The sequence below is a fragment of the Rattus norvegicus genome, chromosome 16 (assembly GCF_036323735.1).
Source record: "Rattus norvegicus strain BN/NHsdMcwi chromosome 16, GRCr8, whole genome shotgun sequence".
Lineage (NCBI taxonomy): Eukaryota > Metazoa > Chordata > Mammalia > Rodentia > Muridae > Rattus > Rattus norvegicus.
Genome location: NC_086034.1, coordinates 18,399,726 through 18,417,441, shown reverse-complemented (window position 1 = coordinate 18,417,441; position 17,716 = coordinate 18,399,726). Strand labels below are relative to the sequence as shown.

Genomic DNA, 17,716 nt, shown 5'->3' with positions numbered 1-17,716 from the left:
TGTAAAATTAACACAAATAAGCACTGACTAGAGCAGCAGAGGACTGGGAAGAGGGCTGGGCAGCTACCGGGCCCTGAGGTGCCTAGGGGGTGTGCGGATGTCAGGGTGGCCACCAAAGCCTGAGGATGCCATTCTGTCTCCAGAACCTACAGGAGGAGCTGCTGCTGTGTACTGCCAGGCCCTTCTGTGGGAGCTGTATGCCCTAGACACTGCCACCTAGAACAACTACAATGATAACCAAGCGCCCTGTGCGGGAGGAACAGCACCTGAGGTTGTCCTCTGGGCTAACATGCGTACACGCACAGGTGTGTATGCAAACTCTCAGACACACTCTCACACAGGCACTCAGACATGTAGATACATGACACACACAGTCAGACATAAACACATACAAACACACACTCAGACACACAGACACACAAATACACACACTCAGACATAGGCATACACAAACACACACAAAGATACACAGACACATGAACACACCCACTCATGCACACAGACACACACAAGCACACACACTCACATAGACACACACATGAACACACACCCTCATGCACACAGACACACAAGCACACACATTCACACAGACACATGCAACACAGACAAACACACTCTCACACACACAGATACATGGACACACACATATGGACACACACACACATGGACACACAGAAACACATACAATTTCTCTCTTACACACACACACACACACACACACACACACTCAGACACACTCCACACATGGAAGAAAAATCAATAAGGCTCTGCATGATGTCCCAGTGAGTTCCTCCCGCCAAGTCGAAGGACTCGAGTTCTATCTTGGAACCCACACACTAGAAAAAGAAGTCTGGAAAGTTGCCTTCTGACTTCCATGGTCGCTGTGGTATGTGTGCCTCACTCCCCCACACACAAACGATGTGCTTTATAATAAATACGAATTTATTTTATTTTTTCTGTGCATGTGCGCCTTTCCATGTCTGCAGATGGTTGGCAGCCACCAAGTGGGTGCTGGGAACAGAAGGCTGGGTGGAAGACTAACTCTTAACCTCTCCCCGCAGCTCTTCAGACCCACTAAACATAATTTTTTATTTGTTTTGGTTTTTAGAGACAGAATCTCACTATGCAGACCAGGATGGCCACAGACTCACAGAGATCTATTACTTCCATGATCTGCAAGAAATAAAGTTACAAAATGGGCAGATATGTGCCGGTGGTAGAGTACGTGCCTCACACGGAGAAGGTAGAGCACTTGTTTCACAAGTGTCCGTACCCCGATTAAACAAACAAACAAACAAACAAAAAACAAAAATAAAAAATGAAACAAATATGATTCAGTACTGGGAAATCAGGGACAGCTTCCTGGGGCGTTAAAGATGGGGAATTGATTGCAAATAGTAGTTCTGTTACCCAGGAGAATGTAACATAAGAGCACAGGTTAAAGTGGCTCAGAGAGGAGGACAGAAACGTGGAGAACTAGGTAGGCGGAGCATGGACAAAAAGTCAGGGAGCACAGAGCTTTGGAGCAGAAGAGAGCTGGCCTGGACTCCTGGCCGCTCTCAAGCCCTTTAAGGCGTCCGCCCGGCCCTGCCCCGTCACGCGTCTTCGGCTCCGCCCGCGCTGCAGCGTCAGAGCGCGTCAGCGCTGTCCGCGCCCCCGGTGCTGAAGCGACATGGCCGGCGACCGGGCCCCAGCGTAAGCTCTGAGCCCCGCGCTGCGCCCGCCGCGCTCTGGCCGCCTGGAGTCATGTCTCTGCTGTGCGTGGGAGGTAGGAGCTGCATGGACGCGGGCAAGGTGCGGGGTGCGTGTGGATTCGCCGAGCCGGCCGGGCTGCACCGCAGAGGAGACCCCGGGTGCGCGCCTCAGAGGCGCGTGGATCAGCCCTAGGGGTCTTGCCTGTCGCTCACTCGAGTGGATGTGGGGCTCGGGGGACCTGTGTAGACGCTGTGTAGGCGCTGGTAGGGGCTGAGGAGACGGCTGAGTGCGCGCGAGGGTGGGGGTTTTGGGGGTAATGGGCCTGGACTGGTCGTAGGGACAACCTCTCCGATTCCCAGTGTGCCCTAAACAGTGCAGCAGGCTCCGCGGAAGCTCGTGGCTCCCTCTCCGCCTCACCCTTAGGGCTGTAGGGAGGGAAGTAGATGTGTGTGGGGGGGGCAGCTATTTTGGGGCCAAAACGCCATCTGCACCGAGGCCCACGCCCAGGCCCACGCTCCACGTTTGGGGGAGGGAGGTAAGGAGGGAACCACGGGAGAGGTGTGACCCCCCGTACCCCTCGAAGCTCCGAGTGGAGCTAGGCAAGGCTGCGAGGTAACTGCAGCGGGAGACCTTGGGCGACCGACTGACCAGGTAGCGGTGCGTGCCGATACCGTTGTGAGCTCAGGGTCGGTGGAGTGGGGGTGAACCCCCTGCGCCCTTTCCCCTTCCCACCTCCAGGAGGCTGTGTAGGGACAAGAGCGAGTCTTCATCCCCCTCAGATTTCAGGCAGCAGGAGACCTTGGGCGGTGGGTGTGCGGGTTTGAGCTCCGCGGCTGCGTGGCCCTAGCTGGCCCCGCCCCTCTGCCCCCCCTCCCCCTCCCCCTTCTCTCCCCACTCCATTCACAAACCCGGCCCCGCCCGCCTGCGCCCCGCGGTGCACGGCTCTAGTCTGTTAGACGCGGATGTTCTTAAAGGAGCAGGGACTCTTTTCTCTGCGCCTGTGCCTCGAAGGTTCTGACTGCCCAGGGTCAGTGGGTAGCCGCGGCCTCCAGGCCTGGGAATTAAGCTGAGCTGAACGTGAACGGAACCCTCTGGGCAGCTCCCACAGACCCAGCCATAAATGGAAGGGGATCCTCTCCTTGGCAGCTCCCTGCACCCGCGTCCTCCCATCCTGCCTCCTGGAGGGGGGGCGTCACCTCAACTCTGACGGAAACCGGAGGCTTGGCTGCGGGGGTGGAAGGCGGGCAGCCTCTGAAAGGAGGCTTCCAGAAAGCCAGGCCCGGGCTACATTTGTACTGAATTCTCTGGACACCATGGTGGGCAGAGTGCAGGGGGTGAAGGATAGGACTCTGGGGAGAGGAAACAGGCAGGGAGGTGCAGGTGGGGCCTGAGAGGGGCACTGGGCCTAGAGGTGTTCAGTGGATCTTATAGTCAGATAATACCTTCATGCGAACCACCCACAACCCTCTCCACAGACCCTTTATGGCTAGGGCTGCCATTGGGTATATGGGGGCTCCAGGATCCCCTTCCATGTTGCAGATACAGATCTAGATGGATGCTGAGGAATGTTTAGTACAAACACAGAGATAGGCAGGAGCTGAGGCTCAGTGTTCATAGTGCTTGCTACAGTGCTTATAGCTCGTTGCTACAGTGCTCGCAGCTCAGTTGCCACAGTGCTCGCAGCTCAGTTGGCACTGCGTACACCAAACCTGTTGGCACATGCCAGTCATCTCAGAACTTGGGAGGCAGAGGCAGGGATTCAGGAGGTGAGGCCACCCTGGGCTACGTGAGCCCTGTCATTCACACAGGAAGAAAATGTAGGAAAAAAGATTCCTTCCCATTATAACACAGACACATACTTGACCACACCTCCTGAAACACACTGACTCACAGGCCACTACATACATCTTTGACCTGGGATCTCACCTGACTTTGGGAGAAGCCATGGGTATGTGGAGGTCAAAAAACAATGTTGGGGTGTCAGCTGTCTAACTCCACTATACAGATCCTAGGTGCCTAGGTCATTAGGCTTGGTGGCAAGCCTCTGCTAAGATGCCTGCAGAGGCATCTCTCACTTTGTTGAGACAGACTCTCTTACTGAAAGGGAGCTTGCAGATTGACTGGCCAATGGACCCTAGAATGCACTTGTCCCTTCCCTAGAGCTGGGGTTACAGAGACACATCCAGGCTGGCTCTCTAGGGCATCTGAACTCACATTTTAATTTTTGCATAGCAGCTACCTCCCAGCTCCTTCCTCCATGAAATAAAGGAAGGAAGGTAGGAAGGAAGGAAGGAAGGAAGGAAGGAAGGAAGGAAGGAAGGAAGAAGGATTGATTTTTAGACGGGCATGGTAGTGCACGCCTTTAATCCCACAGTGGGTCTCTGTGAGTTTGAGGCCAGCCTGGTCTACAGAGTGAGTTCCAGGACAGCCAGGGCTACACAGAGAAACCCTGTCTCCAAAGAAGAAAAAAAAAAAGGAAAAAAAAAAAAAAGATCCACAAACACAAACATCAAACAACAACTACATGGGGGAGGGGCATTCTTAAAGGCTGAGCTCCCTCCAGCAGTACCTCCCACCACCATTTCTTGACCTCACTGGGTAGCAGAGGCTGGCTTTGAACTCGTCTTCCTGCCTTAACCTCTGGAGTGCTGGAATGGCAAGTGTAGGTCTTAAAGGTTTCATAAGTATTTCATCAACAGGATGAACAGAGGAGGGAGAGAGAAAGAGCGTGTGTGTGTGTGTGTGTGTGTGTGTGTTTGCACGTGCACACTCGTGCTCACACATGACTGTGTTGGGGTGTGGTTATAAATTTGCCTTAAAAAGTCCCAGAGTTGAACCTGCCCATCCATCATAGCAACCCCACTACACAAATGAGGAAAACCCAAAGAGGTTCATCTACTTGCCTAGGGCCACATAGCCGGGAGGAGCAGAGGACTCCCTGGCTATCTGTGGGCTGGGGAGGAAGAAGATTGGGTCAGTGTCCTAACGTGAGGTGTCTGACCTCCACGGTCTGTTCCCTTCCTCCTTTCCCAGAACCCTTTGGAAAACACAGTCCCCAACTGCCCTACAGCTGACACTATCCAGCAACAGGGACTGCCCCTGCGACTGTCTGTGCTGCCTCCTGTCTCCTTCATGCTACTGTGCGATGGAGGGTGACAGCCCGGGCTTTGTCCCTCCCCGGTGCCCAGTCCGCAGCCAGCATCTCTACTGTTGTCATCCCTGACTCCCTGAGGGTCTGGTGGCCTTATTTAGTACACCCTGTGCCCTTCCAGACGCTTCCCTAGAGGCCAGGTTCCCCACCCTGCCCCATGGACCTGAACAGGTCTCCCCTAGACAGTCGTCTTTAATCAGAAATCGGATTCGAGTATCCGAGGCTGTCAGCCAGAGAAGAAAGATAGTGCAGGTGACAAGGGATGGGAGGGAGGGCAGCTCCGCCTCCATCCAGGCGGGGAAACTGAGGCCAGAAAAAGGTGCCAGAGTCTGAGCCACTAGCAGCCTCAGTGCGCTATAAATAGCTGAGCGGACCAGGCGCTTGCTTCCGCTGCTGACCCGAGCACTGGGAGGTGGCGGGATGTGACGTGTTGGAGACTGGGGATGTGACGACACACACACACACACACACACACACACACACACACACACTCACTCTCACAGCGGTTGCACTAGCCTGACCCCACCCTCTACTCTTCAGACACCTGCTGCCCGGAACCCCAGACCTGCATCTCCCAAATCCCCATCCTCTCCCTGCTCTGACACAACCTTCCCCCAGACACTCTTCCCATCCCCCAGCTCTGACACCCTGTCCGTCCCCCCAGGCACCCTCCCCTTCTCTAACACACCCCTCCCCCCAGATGACACACTGTTTCTTCCCCCAGAACCCTCCCTTCCCCTGCTCTGACACACCCTTCCCCCAAACATTCTCCCCTCCCCCCAACTCTGACACCCTATTTCTCCCCCTCCCACATCCTCCCTTCCCCTGCTCTGACATTCACTCTCCCCCAGCTGTTACCCATCCCTCTCCCAGACATCATCACCTTCCCCCTGCTCCGGCACCCACTGCTCCAAGACACCCTTCCCTGCCCCCAGACATATGGACTTCTTGCATAGACACCCCAAACTCTCTTCTGAACACCTCGACCTTCCTCCCTCTCAGACTTCCTTTCTCTTTTTTTTTTTTTTTTTTTTTTTTTGGTTCTTTTTTTTCGGAGCTGGGGACCGAACCCAGGGCCTTGCGCTTCCTAGGTAAGCGCTCTACCACTGAGCCAAATCCCCAGCCCTCAGACTTCCTTTCTCTTCCAGAAACTTCCACACCAGACTCTGCTTCTGCAGACCTCACCCCTACCTACCCTTCCCAGGCTCCTCCCCCACTGTGACTGACCCCACCCCCCACCCCCAGTGCCCTCCCCTCTACAGACTTTCCTCACTTCGATCTTGGGTTTCCTGAGTCCTAGTTCAGACTCAGCCTGGCTGGGGCTTGTCAGAGCAGCAGGGGCTCCAGCAGGGGTCCGAGGACCCCAACAGCCTTAACCCTCCAGCCCAGGGCCCGCTGCACAGAAGCATGGAGAAGGGGGATGTGGCAGAGAGATGGAGGAGGCAGCAGGAGGGAGGTCTGGAAGCTGCAGAGTTGAAGGCTCAGTGAGCGCACTTACACACTGGTCACACTACACTGGGATGTGAGCACAGCCTTTCCTCACTCTGGGCTGAGTCCCTTTCCCTTCCTCCAGTCGTGCTCCACAATCACTTGTGTGCTAGGCATCAAGGCAAATTTATTGGCATTTAAAAAATGAGCTTTTTGGGCTGGAGAGATGGCTTGGTGGTTAAGAGCAGTAACTGCTCTTCCAGAGGTCCTGAGTTCAATTCCCAGCAACCACATGGTGGCTCACAGCCAACTCTAATGAGATCTGATGCTCTCTTCTGGTGTGTCTGAAGACAGCAACAGTGGACTTATAGATAATAAGTAAATAAATCTTTTTTAAAAAGTGAATTTTTCTGCAGGGGCTGCGTGATAGCACAGGAATTCAGATACTGAGAACCTCACGGTTTGGAACCTCTGTGTGTGTGTGTGTGTGTGTGTGTGTGTGTGTGTGTGTGTGTGTAGTGTTGTTTGTGAAGTAAGAATCACTCTTGTGTATGAGATTGTCTCTCATGGGTTGTCCCCAGTCACCTGATCAGCTGTGCTGACAGCTTCTGGAAGCAAGGGCCAGGAAGACAGGAGAGCCTGGCTTCCCAAGTATGTTAGTCCCCACGCTTTGGGTTTGCGCGGGCACCTGATGAAGAAGGGACAGAGGGAGGGATCAGTGAATCTGCCCATCGGCTCTGCCTGCACCAGGCTTTGGACTGAGTGCGGTGACAGCTAAGTCAGGGCCTCAGGATTGTCCCCTCATCCCCATATGTCCATGTCATACTGGAAGACCTCTAAGGGGTCAGCTGTCCGGCTCCAGTTTTATTTGAGTTGGGGTCAAGGGTTCACAGGGAGGCTGGGGGAAGGGGAGGGTTATGCCCATGGACCAGATGCCTTCTGCTCTGAGTCTATCTGATGGGCTCTTCTCTCTTCCTCCTCCTCTCTGTCTCTGATGCCTCTTCTTAATCCATCTCTCCCCTATGTCTCTTTTCCCCATGTCTCTGTCTCTGTCTCTCTCTCTGTCTCTCTCTCTGTCTCTCTCTCTGTCTCTCTGTCTCTCTCTGTCTCTCTCTGTCTCTCTCTGTCTCTCTCTCTCTCTCTCTCTCTCTCTCATCCCCACATCCTCCTGGCTCTCTCCATCTCTGTCTCTTCACAGTCAAAAAAGCCAAGTTTGACGGTGCCCAAGGTAAGTATCCTGTCCTAACTGTCCTGTCCTGTCCCTGTCAACTGTTGTCCTGTCTGTTCTTGTCTGGTCTCCTTGGCCTGAGGAAGGGCTTTGGCAGCTGCTGCCAGGCAGAGGGCAGGTTCACCTTAGGAGTGAGCTGCCCCCCCCCAAACCAGGCCAGAGGTCATCCTGGGGAGAAACCCAGGGGCAGGAGCGCCTGAGACCCAAGGGGAATCCGAGGCTTGCACGTGCCCATGCCAAACTCCAGCCCTAGCCCCAACTGTCTGTATATTTTAAGACAGGGTCTCCCTAAGCTGGCTAGGCTAGCTTGTAACTCATTCTGTAGCTGAGGCTGGCCTTAAGCTCACCATCCTCCTATGTGACCTGTCAGTCCCTCCTGTCGGTCTTCCCAGATGAAAACCAAACCCTTTAGACTTGGTCTCCATTTCCCCGTGTAAATGGAAGAATGGATAATAACTGGTGGTTCTGGGACCCGGGTGTGCTGGTCCATCCTCCGGGTTGAGGTGAGCATACGGACCCAGGAGGGGACAGCCGACCATTGTCCCGCTCTCCCGCTGCAGAGAAGTTCAACACATACGTGACGCTGAAGGTGCAGAACGTGAAGAGCACTACCATAGCTGTACGCGGCAGCCAGCCCAGCTGGGAGCAGGACTTCATGTTGTGAGTGTGCAGCCCCGCCCTCCCCAGCAAAGCCATCGCGACCACGCCCACCACAGACCCTACAAGGTCCGCCCACTAAGGGCCACGTCAGCCAGAAGCCCCGCCCACAAAGCTCCCCGTACTGAAAAGTTTGGTCCACTACTGCCCCGCCCACGCAAAGCCCCTGTAAAACCCGAAAACCCCGCCCACACAAACACAGCCCGGTAAGCATCCCCCCCACCAGAAAACCCCGCCCGTGACCACGCCCACTGGAGGTTCCGAGTGCTTTCTTCAGGCTATCCCACACTTGACCCACCACAAACCTCACCCACAATAATCCTGCTCCGTAGACCCCATCCACCATAGGCCATTTCAGACAGGACCCACGGCTTTGCCCGCCACAATCATTGTCCCCGTCCCCTACCCCTGGCTCCTTCCTCACCCCGTAGACCACACTTCTCCATAGGTCACACAGTACGTGCCCACCCAGCCCTGCTCAAACAAGCCCCACCTCAACAGGCCCCGCCCCTGGCCTCACCTAAGATCCTACCTACTCCCAAATAGGCTTCCTTCCTTGCCAAGCTGGCTCCTCCCACAACCCCCACACCGCTCGCCTAGCCCCCTCCCCTGTCTCCCCAGTGGCCACAGGACAAGCCCAGGCCCTACCCTTGCCTCCAGGCCATTCCTGCTTGAAGCCAAGCTCCGCGCGCTCACCTCACTACTCCACTCCCACCCGAGAAAGCCTGTCCTCAGCCAAACCAGGCCCCGCCTCCCGTGCCCACACTCCACAGCCACCACACTTGGCCCCTCTACCCATCCCAAGGCCTGCTCCTCCACCCTCCTCTTTATCCCCTATAGTGTGCTCCTCTCCAGGCAGAGGAAAAGATTATAAACGCTGTAAGCCACCTCAGTGTCATCCAGCAGCTCCCTCAGTTCTGTCCTCTCAGCCTCTCACCGCCCCCCTCCAGCTGGCCGCCCCCTCCAGGAAGTCTTTCCTGAGCCGCTGCTAAGCTGCTACCTCCTGGCTTCTTTTCTGCACACTTCACCGCGGAGGGGTTCATCACTCCTGCCTTGTTCAGCCCAAGGAGGGTGGGAGCCCACGGTGACCTCCGAGGGTACAGGTCACAGGAGTCAATCCGGTTGGGGGTGCACAAGAAATGCTAGTCGCTGAATACCTGTACCCTCCATCAATCCCCAGCCAGGCAGCCACACCGTCCACGTTTACAAAATGGTCTCTCTGTTAGGCTCTCTTATTTATTTCGAAGACAGGGTCTCAAGTTGCCCAGGCTGGCCTCACTGTATTACCAAAGACAACCTGAAATCTGATCCTTCTACCTCAGTCTCCCGAGTGCTGATATCGAAGGTGTGTGCCAACACACCTGTTCCTTGTCGCATCTGTCCTGATGTCCAGCCACCTGGGCCACACCCTATTTTATGATTTTTTTCATTCTTTTAAATCAACTGTGCTCAGTACCCTGAGGGGATTGCTATGGTGAGTCCCATTTAATAGATGAGGAAAAGGAAGCCCAGAGAAGTCACACGTTACAGGAGTGAACCCTGAGTTATACCCCAAGAGGAGAATGGTCGGGAACTGTCAGGGAGGTGCGTGTTCCTTGCCTGCCCAGCCTTGTTGGGGCCTCAGGACCCCTGAAGGGTCGGTAAGATGGAGGGGAGGGTGAGATGGTAACTTCTGTTCCCAGTCCTTTTCTCCCAGATGCAACTCTGGCTGCCTGTGATAGTCTGAGCTACATGCTCCCTCCCATGGCCTCAGTTTCCCTTCCAGAGAATGAACCAATGTGTTGCCATTCTTGGCACCGGCTCCTCCAGGCCTGGCTTCCTACTGCAGTGTGCTGTGTGTCTTCAGGCCAGTGCACTGACCTCTCTGAGCCTGTCTTCTTTCCTTCCCATTCCCCTGTGCTGTGCACACAGTGAGATCAACCGCCTGGATCTGGGCCTGACGGTGGAGGTGTGGAACAAGGGTCTCATCTGGGACACAATGGTGGGTACTGTGTGGATCCCACTTCGGACCATCCGTCAGTCCAATGAGGTGAGTGACAGGTGGAGAAGAGAGCCTGGCAGAGGCCCAGGGGCTTGTGGTCTAAAGAAGGTGAGGCCTGCTCACCCCCATCCCCCACCAACATGCTCAGTTGGGGCTACCACCTAGTGATTTAAAGTGGACACCAGAGAATCCCATCAGGGCTGTATTGTCAGTTAAGGGCCTAACCTGCTCTTTCCTGGCCCTGTGGGTCCAGGGGTTTTCCTCAGAAGCCAGGCTGATGCTTTTACTCCTGGGGACTAACAGCACCTAGGGTGGCCCATGCTTTGACAAGGCGCCAGAGCATACTTGTCATTTAATCAGTAAATAACTGAAGGAAGGAAGGGAGGAAACGCAGCAGCAGCCATGAGAGCCAGAGCCAGAAGTAGCATGAAGGGGACCCAGGATGTTCTCAGTGGCCCAGCATGATGGCAGCCCAAGCCCCAAGGGAGTGGTCGATATTCTCCACAGAAGATTGTCATTGTAGGAGTAGTAAAGAAATTGAGGGTCAGATGGACCCCAGTTGTCCACAGTGCTTGTGTTATGGAGCAGTGGGGGGGGGGGCAGCGGCGGTCTCACTCCCTTGGGCAGCTTCCTCAGGGTGGCCAGGAACTGGGGCTACTGTCGGGAGCCACAACTGTAAAGTCTCTCACCTGGGAAGTGGGGTCTAACCTTTGCTGTCAGGTGAGCGGGAGCAGGTAGGGAGGCTACCTCAAGAGAGGCTGGTGTGCAGCCAGTATTTGGACCCTGCCCTTCCCTGGGGCCCTGAGCCCTATCCTTTGCCTTCACTCATGCCCAGGAGGGTCCGGGAGAATGGCTGACACTGGACTCTCAGGCCATCATGGCAGACAGTGAGATCTGTGGGACCAAGGACCCCACCTTCCACCGCATCCTCCTGGACGCACATTTTGAGCTGCCTTTGGGTGAGTCACAGGGTTTGGCCAGACCCAAGGTCACAGTGCCCACTTTGAGGACTGAGCTGGGGAGGCCATGGCCTTCAAAGTCTTCACAATCCCTGCCGGAGCCCCTGGCCTCCTGCCCCCCTCCACCTCCATCCATCCCTGGGGTTCCCCAGGCTGCTCCCCACATCTCTGAACCTGGTCCCAAGGGAGGGAGGCCAGCTCTCCCAAGAGCCCGGGACATGGAGGCTTTGCTTGCAGACATCCCCGAGGAGGAGGCGCGCTACTGGGCCAAGAAGCTGGAGCAGCTGAATGCCATGCGTGACCAAGATGAGGTGAGTCCCCTCGAGGTGAGCTTCCTGATCCAACCTCTCCAGGGACACAGGGAGACGTGAAATGTCCCATCTTCCCTGCCAGCCCAGCCTTTGGCCGCTCTCCCCTCTCCCTTCTGTGCTCAGAGTGTCCCAACACACAGCTCAGACCCATGTGGTGTTCACGGGGTGGGGGGAGGGACCCAGTAAAGGGCTGCTTGGCTACCGCCCGCGCCTCTTTGGTCGCCTTCTGTTTCTCTGTCTGCTCTGTGGCTTCCTAAAGTCGAATGTATTGGGCTTACCAGAGGGAGCCGTGTTCACTGTCCCTGACACACCGTCCCCTTCACAGTACTCCTTTCAGGACCAGCAGGACAAGCCACTGCCGGTGCCCAGCAGCCAGTGCTGTGAGTGCCGCCCGCTCCGCTCCACTCCATCCAGCAGCCCAGTCTGGTGTGCGACTCCTGCTTTGCTGTATCCCAGCAGCTGCCTGGATGGCCTAAGAAAGTGACAGCCAGGGCCAAGCCAGGCATGGAGTCCAGGGCTGAGGGACCCCGTCCCATTCCATCAGCCACCACTGTCCCAGGGACACTGGCTCCTGTGTGACTCAGCCTCACCAGAACTCCTGGGCTCCAGCCATCCTCCTGCCTCGGGTTTCTGAGCAGTAGTGAGCCACTGCAGAGCCAGGCTGCACTGCTCCTGTCAATCACTGAAGTGGCTCTCAGCCCAGCCTGGTCTAGCCTGGTTGGGGGGCCCAAGAGCCTGTGAGATACTGTCTCAGATCCTCAGGCCCTCAGGCTGCCGGAGGGGGAGGCACACCCCCTGTGGGGTTCTGTTTGTTTGTTTGGTGGTTTGTCTTTTGTTTTGTTTTGCTTTTTAAAATTCCTATGCTGGAAATGATAAGGGGACTTGGGAAAGTGCTGCCCTGGGGGGACGGTCAGAAGCCTGCCTGCCTTTTGAGGGGCCCCCCGGGTGGGGGTTGGGGTGAAGAGGGTGGCTGAGGCTCATTGTGCCTGTTCCTTCCTAGGCAACTGGAATTACTTTGGCTGGGGAGAACAGAGTAAGTAACAAGCTCTCAGGGAAGTGGGCATCTTAGGAACCCCAAGGCTCCTCACCCCCACATCCATGTCTCTGTCCCCCTGCTGATCTGGAAGTGGCCCCATGTCACGCAGATGCTCCCTCAGTGGGGCCTGGTCATCAACAGCAGTCAGGGCCATGTCCCAGTTTCCTAAGCCATCTGACCCTTGTCGACCCTAAGGCTAGCCCAACATACACAAGGCCCTCAGTTCTGGTGCCGGCTGTGGAAAGCAGAGAGACTGTTAAAGCCCCAGTCTGGCTGAAGGGGTTGCTGAGTCAAAGGGAAGCTAGTGGAGCCCAAAGCAGATGATTCTCTCAAAACCAAAGTAGTAGGTTGTTGGGTCAAAAACCGCATGTTGGGGCAGGTGGGATGGCTCAGTGGGTAAAGGTTAGCTCATCTGAGTTCCATCTCAGACGCCCACAGGAGAAGCCGATTCCTTCAATATTTCCTCTGGCTTCCATACACATGCTGTTCCACATGTGCCCCCACAACGTATTCATGTAATATTTTTTTTTCGAGGCAGGGTTTTTCTGTGTAGCCCGGGTTGTTCTGGAACTTACTGTGTATAGACTAGTCTGGCCTCAAACACACAGAGATCCACCTGCCTCTAATTCACAAGTGCTGGGATTAAAGGCATGCGCCACCATGTCCGGCACAATATCATAATTTTATAAACAATTGATAGAAAGCACAGAACTCCAATCGGGTTGGCTTTTCTGTACTTAGCTTTAGTACACACAGGTGCTGCGGTGAGCGGTGAGCACAGCAAACGGTCCTGATTGACATCTGTTCAGCGGCCGCCAGAGGGCGCCAAAGGGCGTGCTCTGCTAGGAAGTGAGCGCGAGAGGCTCCTGGAGATCCGAGTCTCCTTCACAGCACTGGCCTCATCTCAGACAGTGGATCCTCATCCTCTCAGGTGGCACAGCTGGGTCACCGTCCTCCCAGGCCCCACAGCTGGCACACCGGAAGCTTCCCTTCTGTCCTCCCTCCTGCTAGAGCCTCTGTCAGTGCTGCGGTAGCAGAGGATGAAGACACCCCAGAGGGAGGCCGGTTTAGACCCACTGTGTGCTCTCCCGTCCTCACCCTTCCTCTTCCTCCTCTTCCCTGCAGATGATGATCCCGACAGTGCCGTGGATGACCGGGACAGTGATTATAGGAGTGAGACGAGCAACAGCATCCCACCGCCTTACTACACGACTTCGCAGCCCAATGCTTCGGTGCACCAGTACTCCGTGCGGCCACCCCCTCTGGGGTCCCGGGAGTCCTACAGCGACTCCATGCACAGCTATGAAGAGTTCTCTGAGCCGCGGGCACTCAGGTGGCTGTGGGACTGGGGCGTGGCCGGGAATGCACGGGCCCATCTCACAGAACATTTCTATTTGCATTTTAAAATTACACTTATTTTGGTTTTTTTTTTGGGGGGGTACGTGTTTTATGATGTGTGTTAGGGAATCAGACAACAACTTGTTGGCTTTTCACCGCTGCTTTGTGGGTCCCAGGCTTTGAATTCGGGTCACCAGGCTTGGTGGCAAGCACTTATACCCACTGAGCCCTGTGCTAGTCCTTGGCACTTTCTTGTAGCATCCAGAGCCTTTTCTAGTTATATAGGGAGTTTCAGGCTAGCCTGGGCTACACGAGGCCCTATCTCAAAAAACAAAAACAAAAACAAAAAACAAACAAAACCAAGGCCTAGCTGCCAGCTCCCGTCCTGTGTACAAGCTCCCTTTAAATGTCCTGGCTCCACGTGCTTCCTGCCCTTACCTACCGTGGCAATGACAGGTACCACTCCTGGTTCATGCCATGCTGGGGATGGAAACCAAGGCTTCACATATGCTACCCAGGCCCTGTGCCAACTGAGCGGCAAGTACTCTCACATTCCACTGGTGGTGGCAATCTCTGGGCGGGACAGATGGTGAGACAGGGTACGAGCCCCCTAAGCTTGGCTGCTGGGAGGCTGTGCAGGCCTAAGGAGCAGCGACGGACTCAAGGCAGAGTCTGTGTGCTGAGGCCACCACCCTGATCCCCACGTTGCCTGTTGTAGCCAATGCTGGCTCATGCAGCTGCAAAGAACATGAGTGGACCAGGACCTGCTATGGGGTCAGTTGAGGACAGGGACATCATGGAGGGCGTTCTGGAGCACGATGCTGGGATCTCCCCATCAAAGGTGAAGTAAGGTTTCCATCAAGGGTCAGGGACCCTGGCAGGGAGTCGAGGGGCCAGGGGATTCATTGGAATGGATTCAGACTCAGCCTGTGGAAGCCAGTAGGGAAGAATCTTGGTATAGCCAATTCCTACCCTTAGTGAGCAGGAGCAGTGGACTCCAGCCATGCCCCTCTCTGCCAGCTCAGGCCTTCGGTGCAGTTGAAACCTCACCACTAGGGGGTGTGTGCGCATGGCCCCTGGCTGACATCAGAATGACTGTAGTAACACATCCAACTGACAGTCAAGGTGGTTTGGCTATGGGCAGGCACAGGTTATGTATGGGATAATCTAGGTTGAACGTTAGGAGCTTATAATGGATGGCTGGACGTGGCAGCATGTCAGGGGCTGCAGGGAAAGGGGAGTGGGTGCTCAGGCTGGGATTGTCCAGATGGCTGAAGCTGCACCCGTAAGCGTCTGTGCATCTCAGCTAAGCCAGTGCTTCTCGATGCCAGGACAGCAGCATGTACCCAATAGGGGCTCAATTCGTGCCAAGTAAGTGCCTGGCTCGAGTGCCCCAGGTTCCTGCCGTCTTGAGCAGCAACACAAACACCTGGGCTGCTGAATCCACGATAAGCAAACGTGTGGCTGATAGGTGGGCCTGTGCTCCTGGGGCAGAGAAGGAGGAGTCCCTGGTAGGTGCTCAATCCACTCATTTCGTGGGCTTACAGGCCTGGGTCCTGGTCTCACACCTTTGTTCCTGGTCTATTGAGCAGGAGTGAGCACACAGTAGGCACTCTGGCTTTGCTGAGCACACCCCTGGGTGATGGTGTGTGTGTGTGTGCGTGTATGTGTGTGTGTATGTGTGTGTGTGTATGGTGTGTATGTGGAGTGTGGGGGGGATGGTGTGTGTGTATGGTGTATATGTGGAGTGTGGGGGGAATGGTGTGTGGGGGATGGTGTGGGGGGGATGGTGTGTGTGTGTGGGATGGTGTGTGTGTTGAGGGATGGTGTGTGGGGGTGGTGTGTGTGGGGGGATGGTGTGTGTGGGATGGTGTGTGTGTGTGTGGGATGGTGTGTGTGTGTGAGATGGTGTGTGTGTGTGGGATGGTGTGGGGGTGTGTGGGGGGGGATGGTGTGTGTGGGATGGTGTGTGTGTGGGGGATGGTGTGTGTGTAGGGAATGGTGTGTGTGTGTGGGATGGTGTGTATGGGGGTGGTGTGTGGGATGGTGTGTGTGTGGGGGGGAAGGTGTGTGTGTGGGATGGTGTGTGTGTGGGATGGTGTGTATGGGGGTGGTGTGTGGGATGGTGTGTGTGTGGCGGGGGATGGTGTGTGTGGAATGGTGGGGGGGATGGTGTGGGGAGATCGTGTGTGGGGCATAGTGTTTGTGGGATGGTGTGTGTGTAGGGAATGGTGTGTGTGTGTGTGGGATGGTGTGTATGGGGGTGGTGTGTGGGATGGTGTGTGTGTGTGGGGGATAGTGTGTGTGTAATGGTGGGGGGATGGTGTGGGGAGATCATGTGTGGGGCATAGTGTTTGTGGGATGGTGTGTGTGGGATGGTGTGTGTGTGGGGGGGATGGTGTGTGTGTGTGAGATGGTGTGTGTGTGTGTGTGGGATGGTGTGTGTGTGTGTGGGATGGTGTGTGTGTAGGGAATGGTGTGTGTGTGTGGGATGGTGTGTATGGGGGTGGTGTGTGGGATGGTGTGTGTGGGGGGATGGTGTGTGTGTAATGGTGGGGGGATGGTGTGGGGAGATCGTGTGTGGGGCATAGTGTTTGTGGGATGGTGTGTATGGGATGGTGTGTGTGTAGGGAATGGTGTGTGTGGGGGGGATGATGTGGGGGTGTGTGTGGGGGGGATGGTGGGGGGATGGTGTGTGTGTGTGGGACAGTGGGTAGCCAAGGTCTGACTGTTTCTCTACAGCCCCACAGGCAGCAGCCGCTATGCTTCCAGTGGGGAGCTGAGCCAGGGCAGCTCCCAGCTGAGTGAGGACTTCGACCCGGATGAGCACAGCCTACAGGGCTCAGAGCTGGATGACGAGAGGGACCGAGATTCTTATCACTCCTGCCACAGCTCTGTGAGCTACCACAAGGACTCACCCCGCTGGGACCAGGATGAGGAGGACCTGGAGGACCTGGAGGACCTGGAAGATGAGGAGTTGCCCGAGGAAGAGGAGTTGGAAGAGGAGGAGTTGGAGGAGGAGGAGGAGTTGGAGGAAGAGGAATTGGAGTTGGAGGAGGAGGAGGAGGTGCCTGATGACCTGGCCAGCTATACCCAGCAGGAGGACACCACTGTGGCTGAGCCCAAAGAGTTCAAGCGGATCAGCTTCCCAACAGCTGCACCTCAGAAGGAAGACAAAGTTTCAGCTGTGCCCATTGAGGCCCCCGATGTGTCCAAAGGCATCCCCAAGGCAGCCACACCTGAAGAGAAGGCAGCTGCGGAGTGTGCACAGGAAGCAGAGCCCCCCAAGTCTGAGGAGAGGTATCCGGAGGAACTGAGGTGCAGGGCACTAGTCAGAGAGCTCTGTGGGCCTCTGAGAGCAGCACGTTGTGTGGGCAGAGTTGGAGCGGGAAGCTGGGATCCCACAGAGCCGTTCTAAGCCTCTGCCTGCCTTCCCTGGCTTAGTTTCAGATCTCGAGAGGCTGAGGAGGGCCAGGAAGGGCAGGATGCCATGTCCAGGGCCAAAGCCAACTGGTTGCGAGCCTTCAACAAGGTGCGCATGCAGCTGCAGGAGGTGAGTGACACAGCCAGTCCACGCCCACTCCTGTCTATGGCCACCATGGAGGCCATGCCCACCGTGTAGGCCACGCCCACCAAGACCTGTCCATCAGCCCATATACCGCCCTTAAGACCCCTCCTCCTCAACAATATCATGCTCATCATTCCACCCATACCCAAAAAACATGCTCACCACCCAAACACAGTCAGCAGGCCACGCCCATCCACACCCACCCACTACCCACAACACACAGCTCTAGAGCCCCTTTGTAGACAGATGTGAGGGCCCCTACTTCAACTCTCCTGGCCCTGTTGGGATGCTCTGGCTCCACGTGCTAGCCCCATGGAAGCTGGACTTTTCCAAATCTGTAGTAATCACACTTGGAGGCCTGAGA

At 55.8% G+C, this 17,716-nt stretch overlaps 1 protein-coding gene across 12 annotated transcripts in view; it reads left to right on the top strand.

Moving 5' to 3' along the window:
• The first annotated feature begins 1,633 nt into the window (after window positions 1-1,633).
• The window catches only part of Unc13a (unc-13 homolog A), a 47,918-nt gene continuing 31,835 nt past the window's right edge, over window positions 1,634-17,716 (top strand). For 6 of the 12 annotated variants that reach the window (XR_010058317.1, XM_063275698.1, XM_063275695.1 and 3 more), the window contains exons 1-11: window positions 1,635-1,768; window positions 7,473-7,502; window positions 8,063-8,162; window positions 10,071-10,188; window positions 10,976-11,099; window positions 11,337-11,410; window positions 11,736-11,790; window positions 12,411-12,443; window positions 13,572-13,779; window positions 16,527-17,084; window positions 17,229-17,337. Coding sequence is in view for 11 of the 12 variants with exons in the window: in XM_063275698.1 (XP_063131768.1) it covers window positions 1,747-1,768; window positions 7,473-7,502; window positions 8,063-8,162; window positions 10,071-10,188; window positions 10,976-11,099; window positions 11,337-11,410; window positions 11,736-11,790; window positions 12,411-12,443; window positions 13,572-13,779; window positions 16,527-17,084; window positions 17,229-17,337 (1,431 nt within the window). In the remaining variant the exon portion in view is untranslated. Of the gene's footprint in view, window positions 1,769-7,472; window positions 7,503-8,062; window positions 8,163-10,070; window positions 10,189-10,975; window positions 11,100-11,336; window positions 11,411-11,735; window positions 11,791-12,410; window positions 12,444-13,571; window positions 13,780-14,502; window positions 14,626-16,526; window positions 17,085-17,228; window positions 17,338-17,716 lie in introns of those variants that run through there. The other 6 variants (XM_063275702.1, XM_063275697.1, XM_063275701.1 and 3 more) reach the window with 4 other exon arrangements.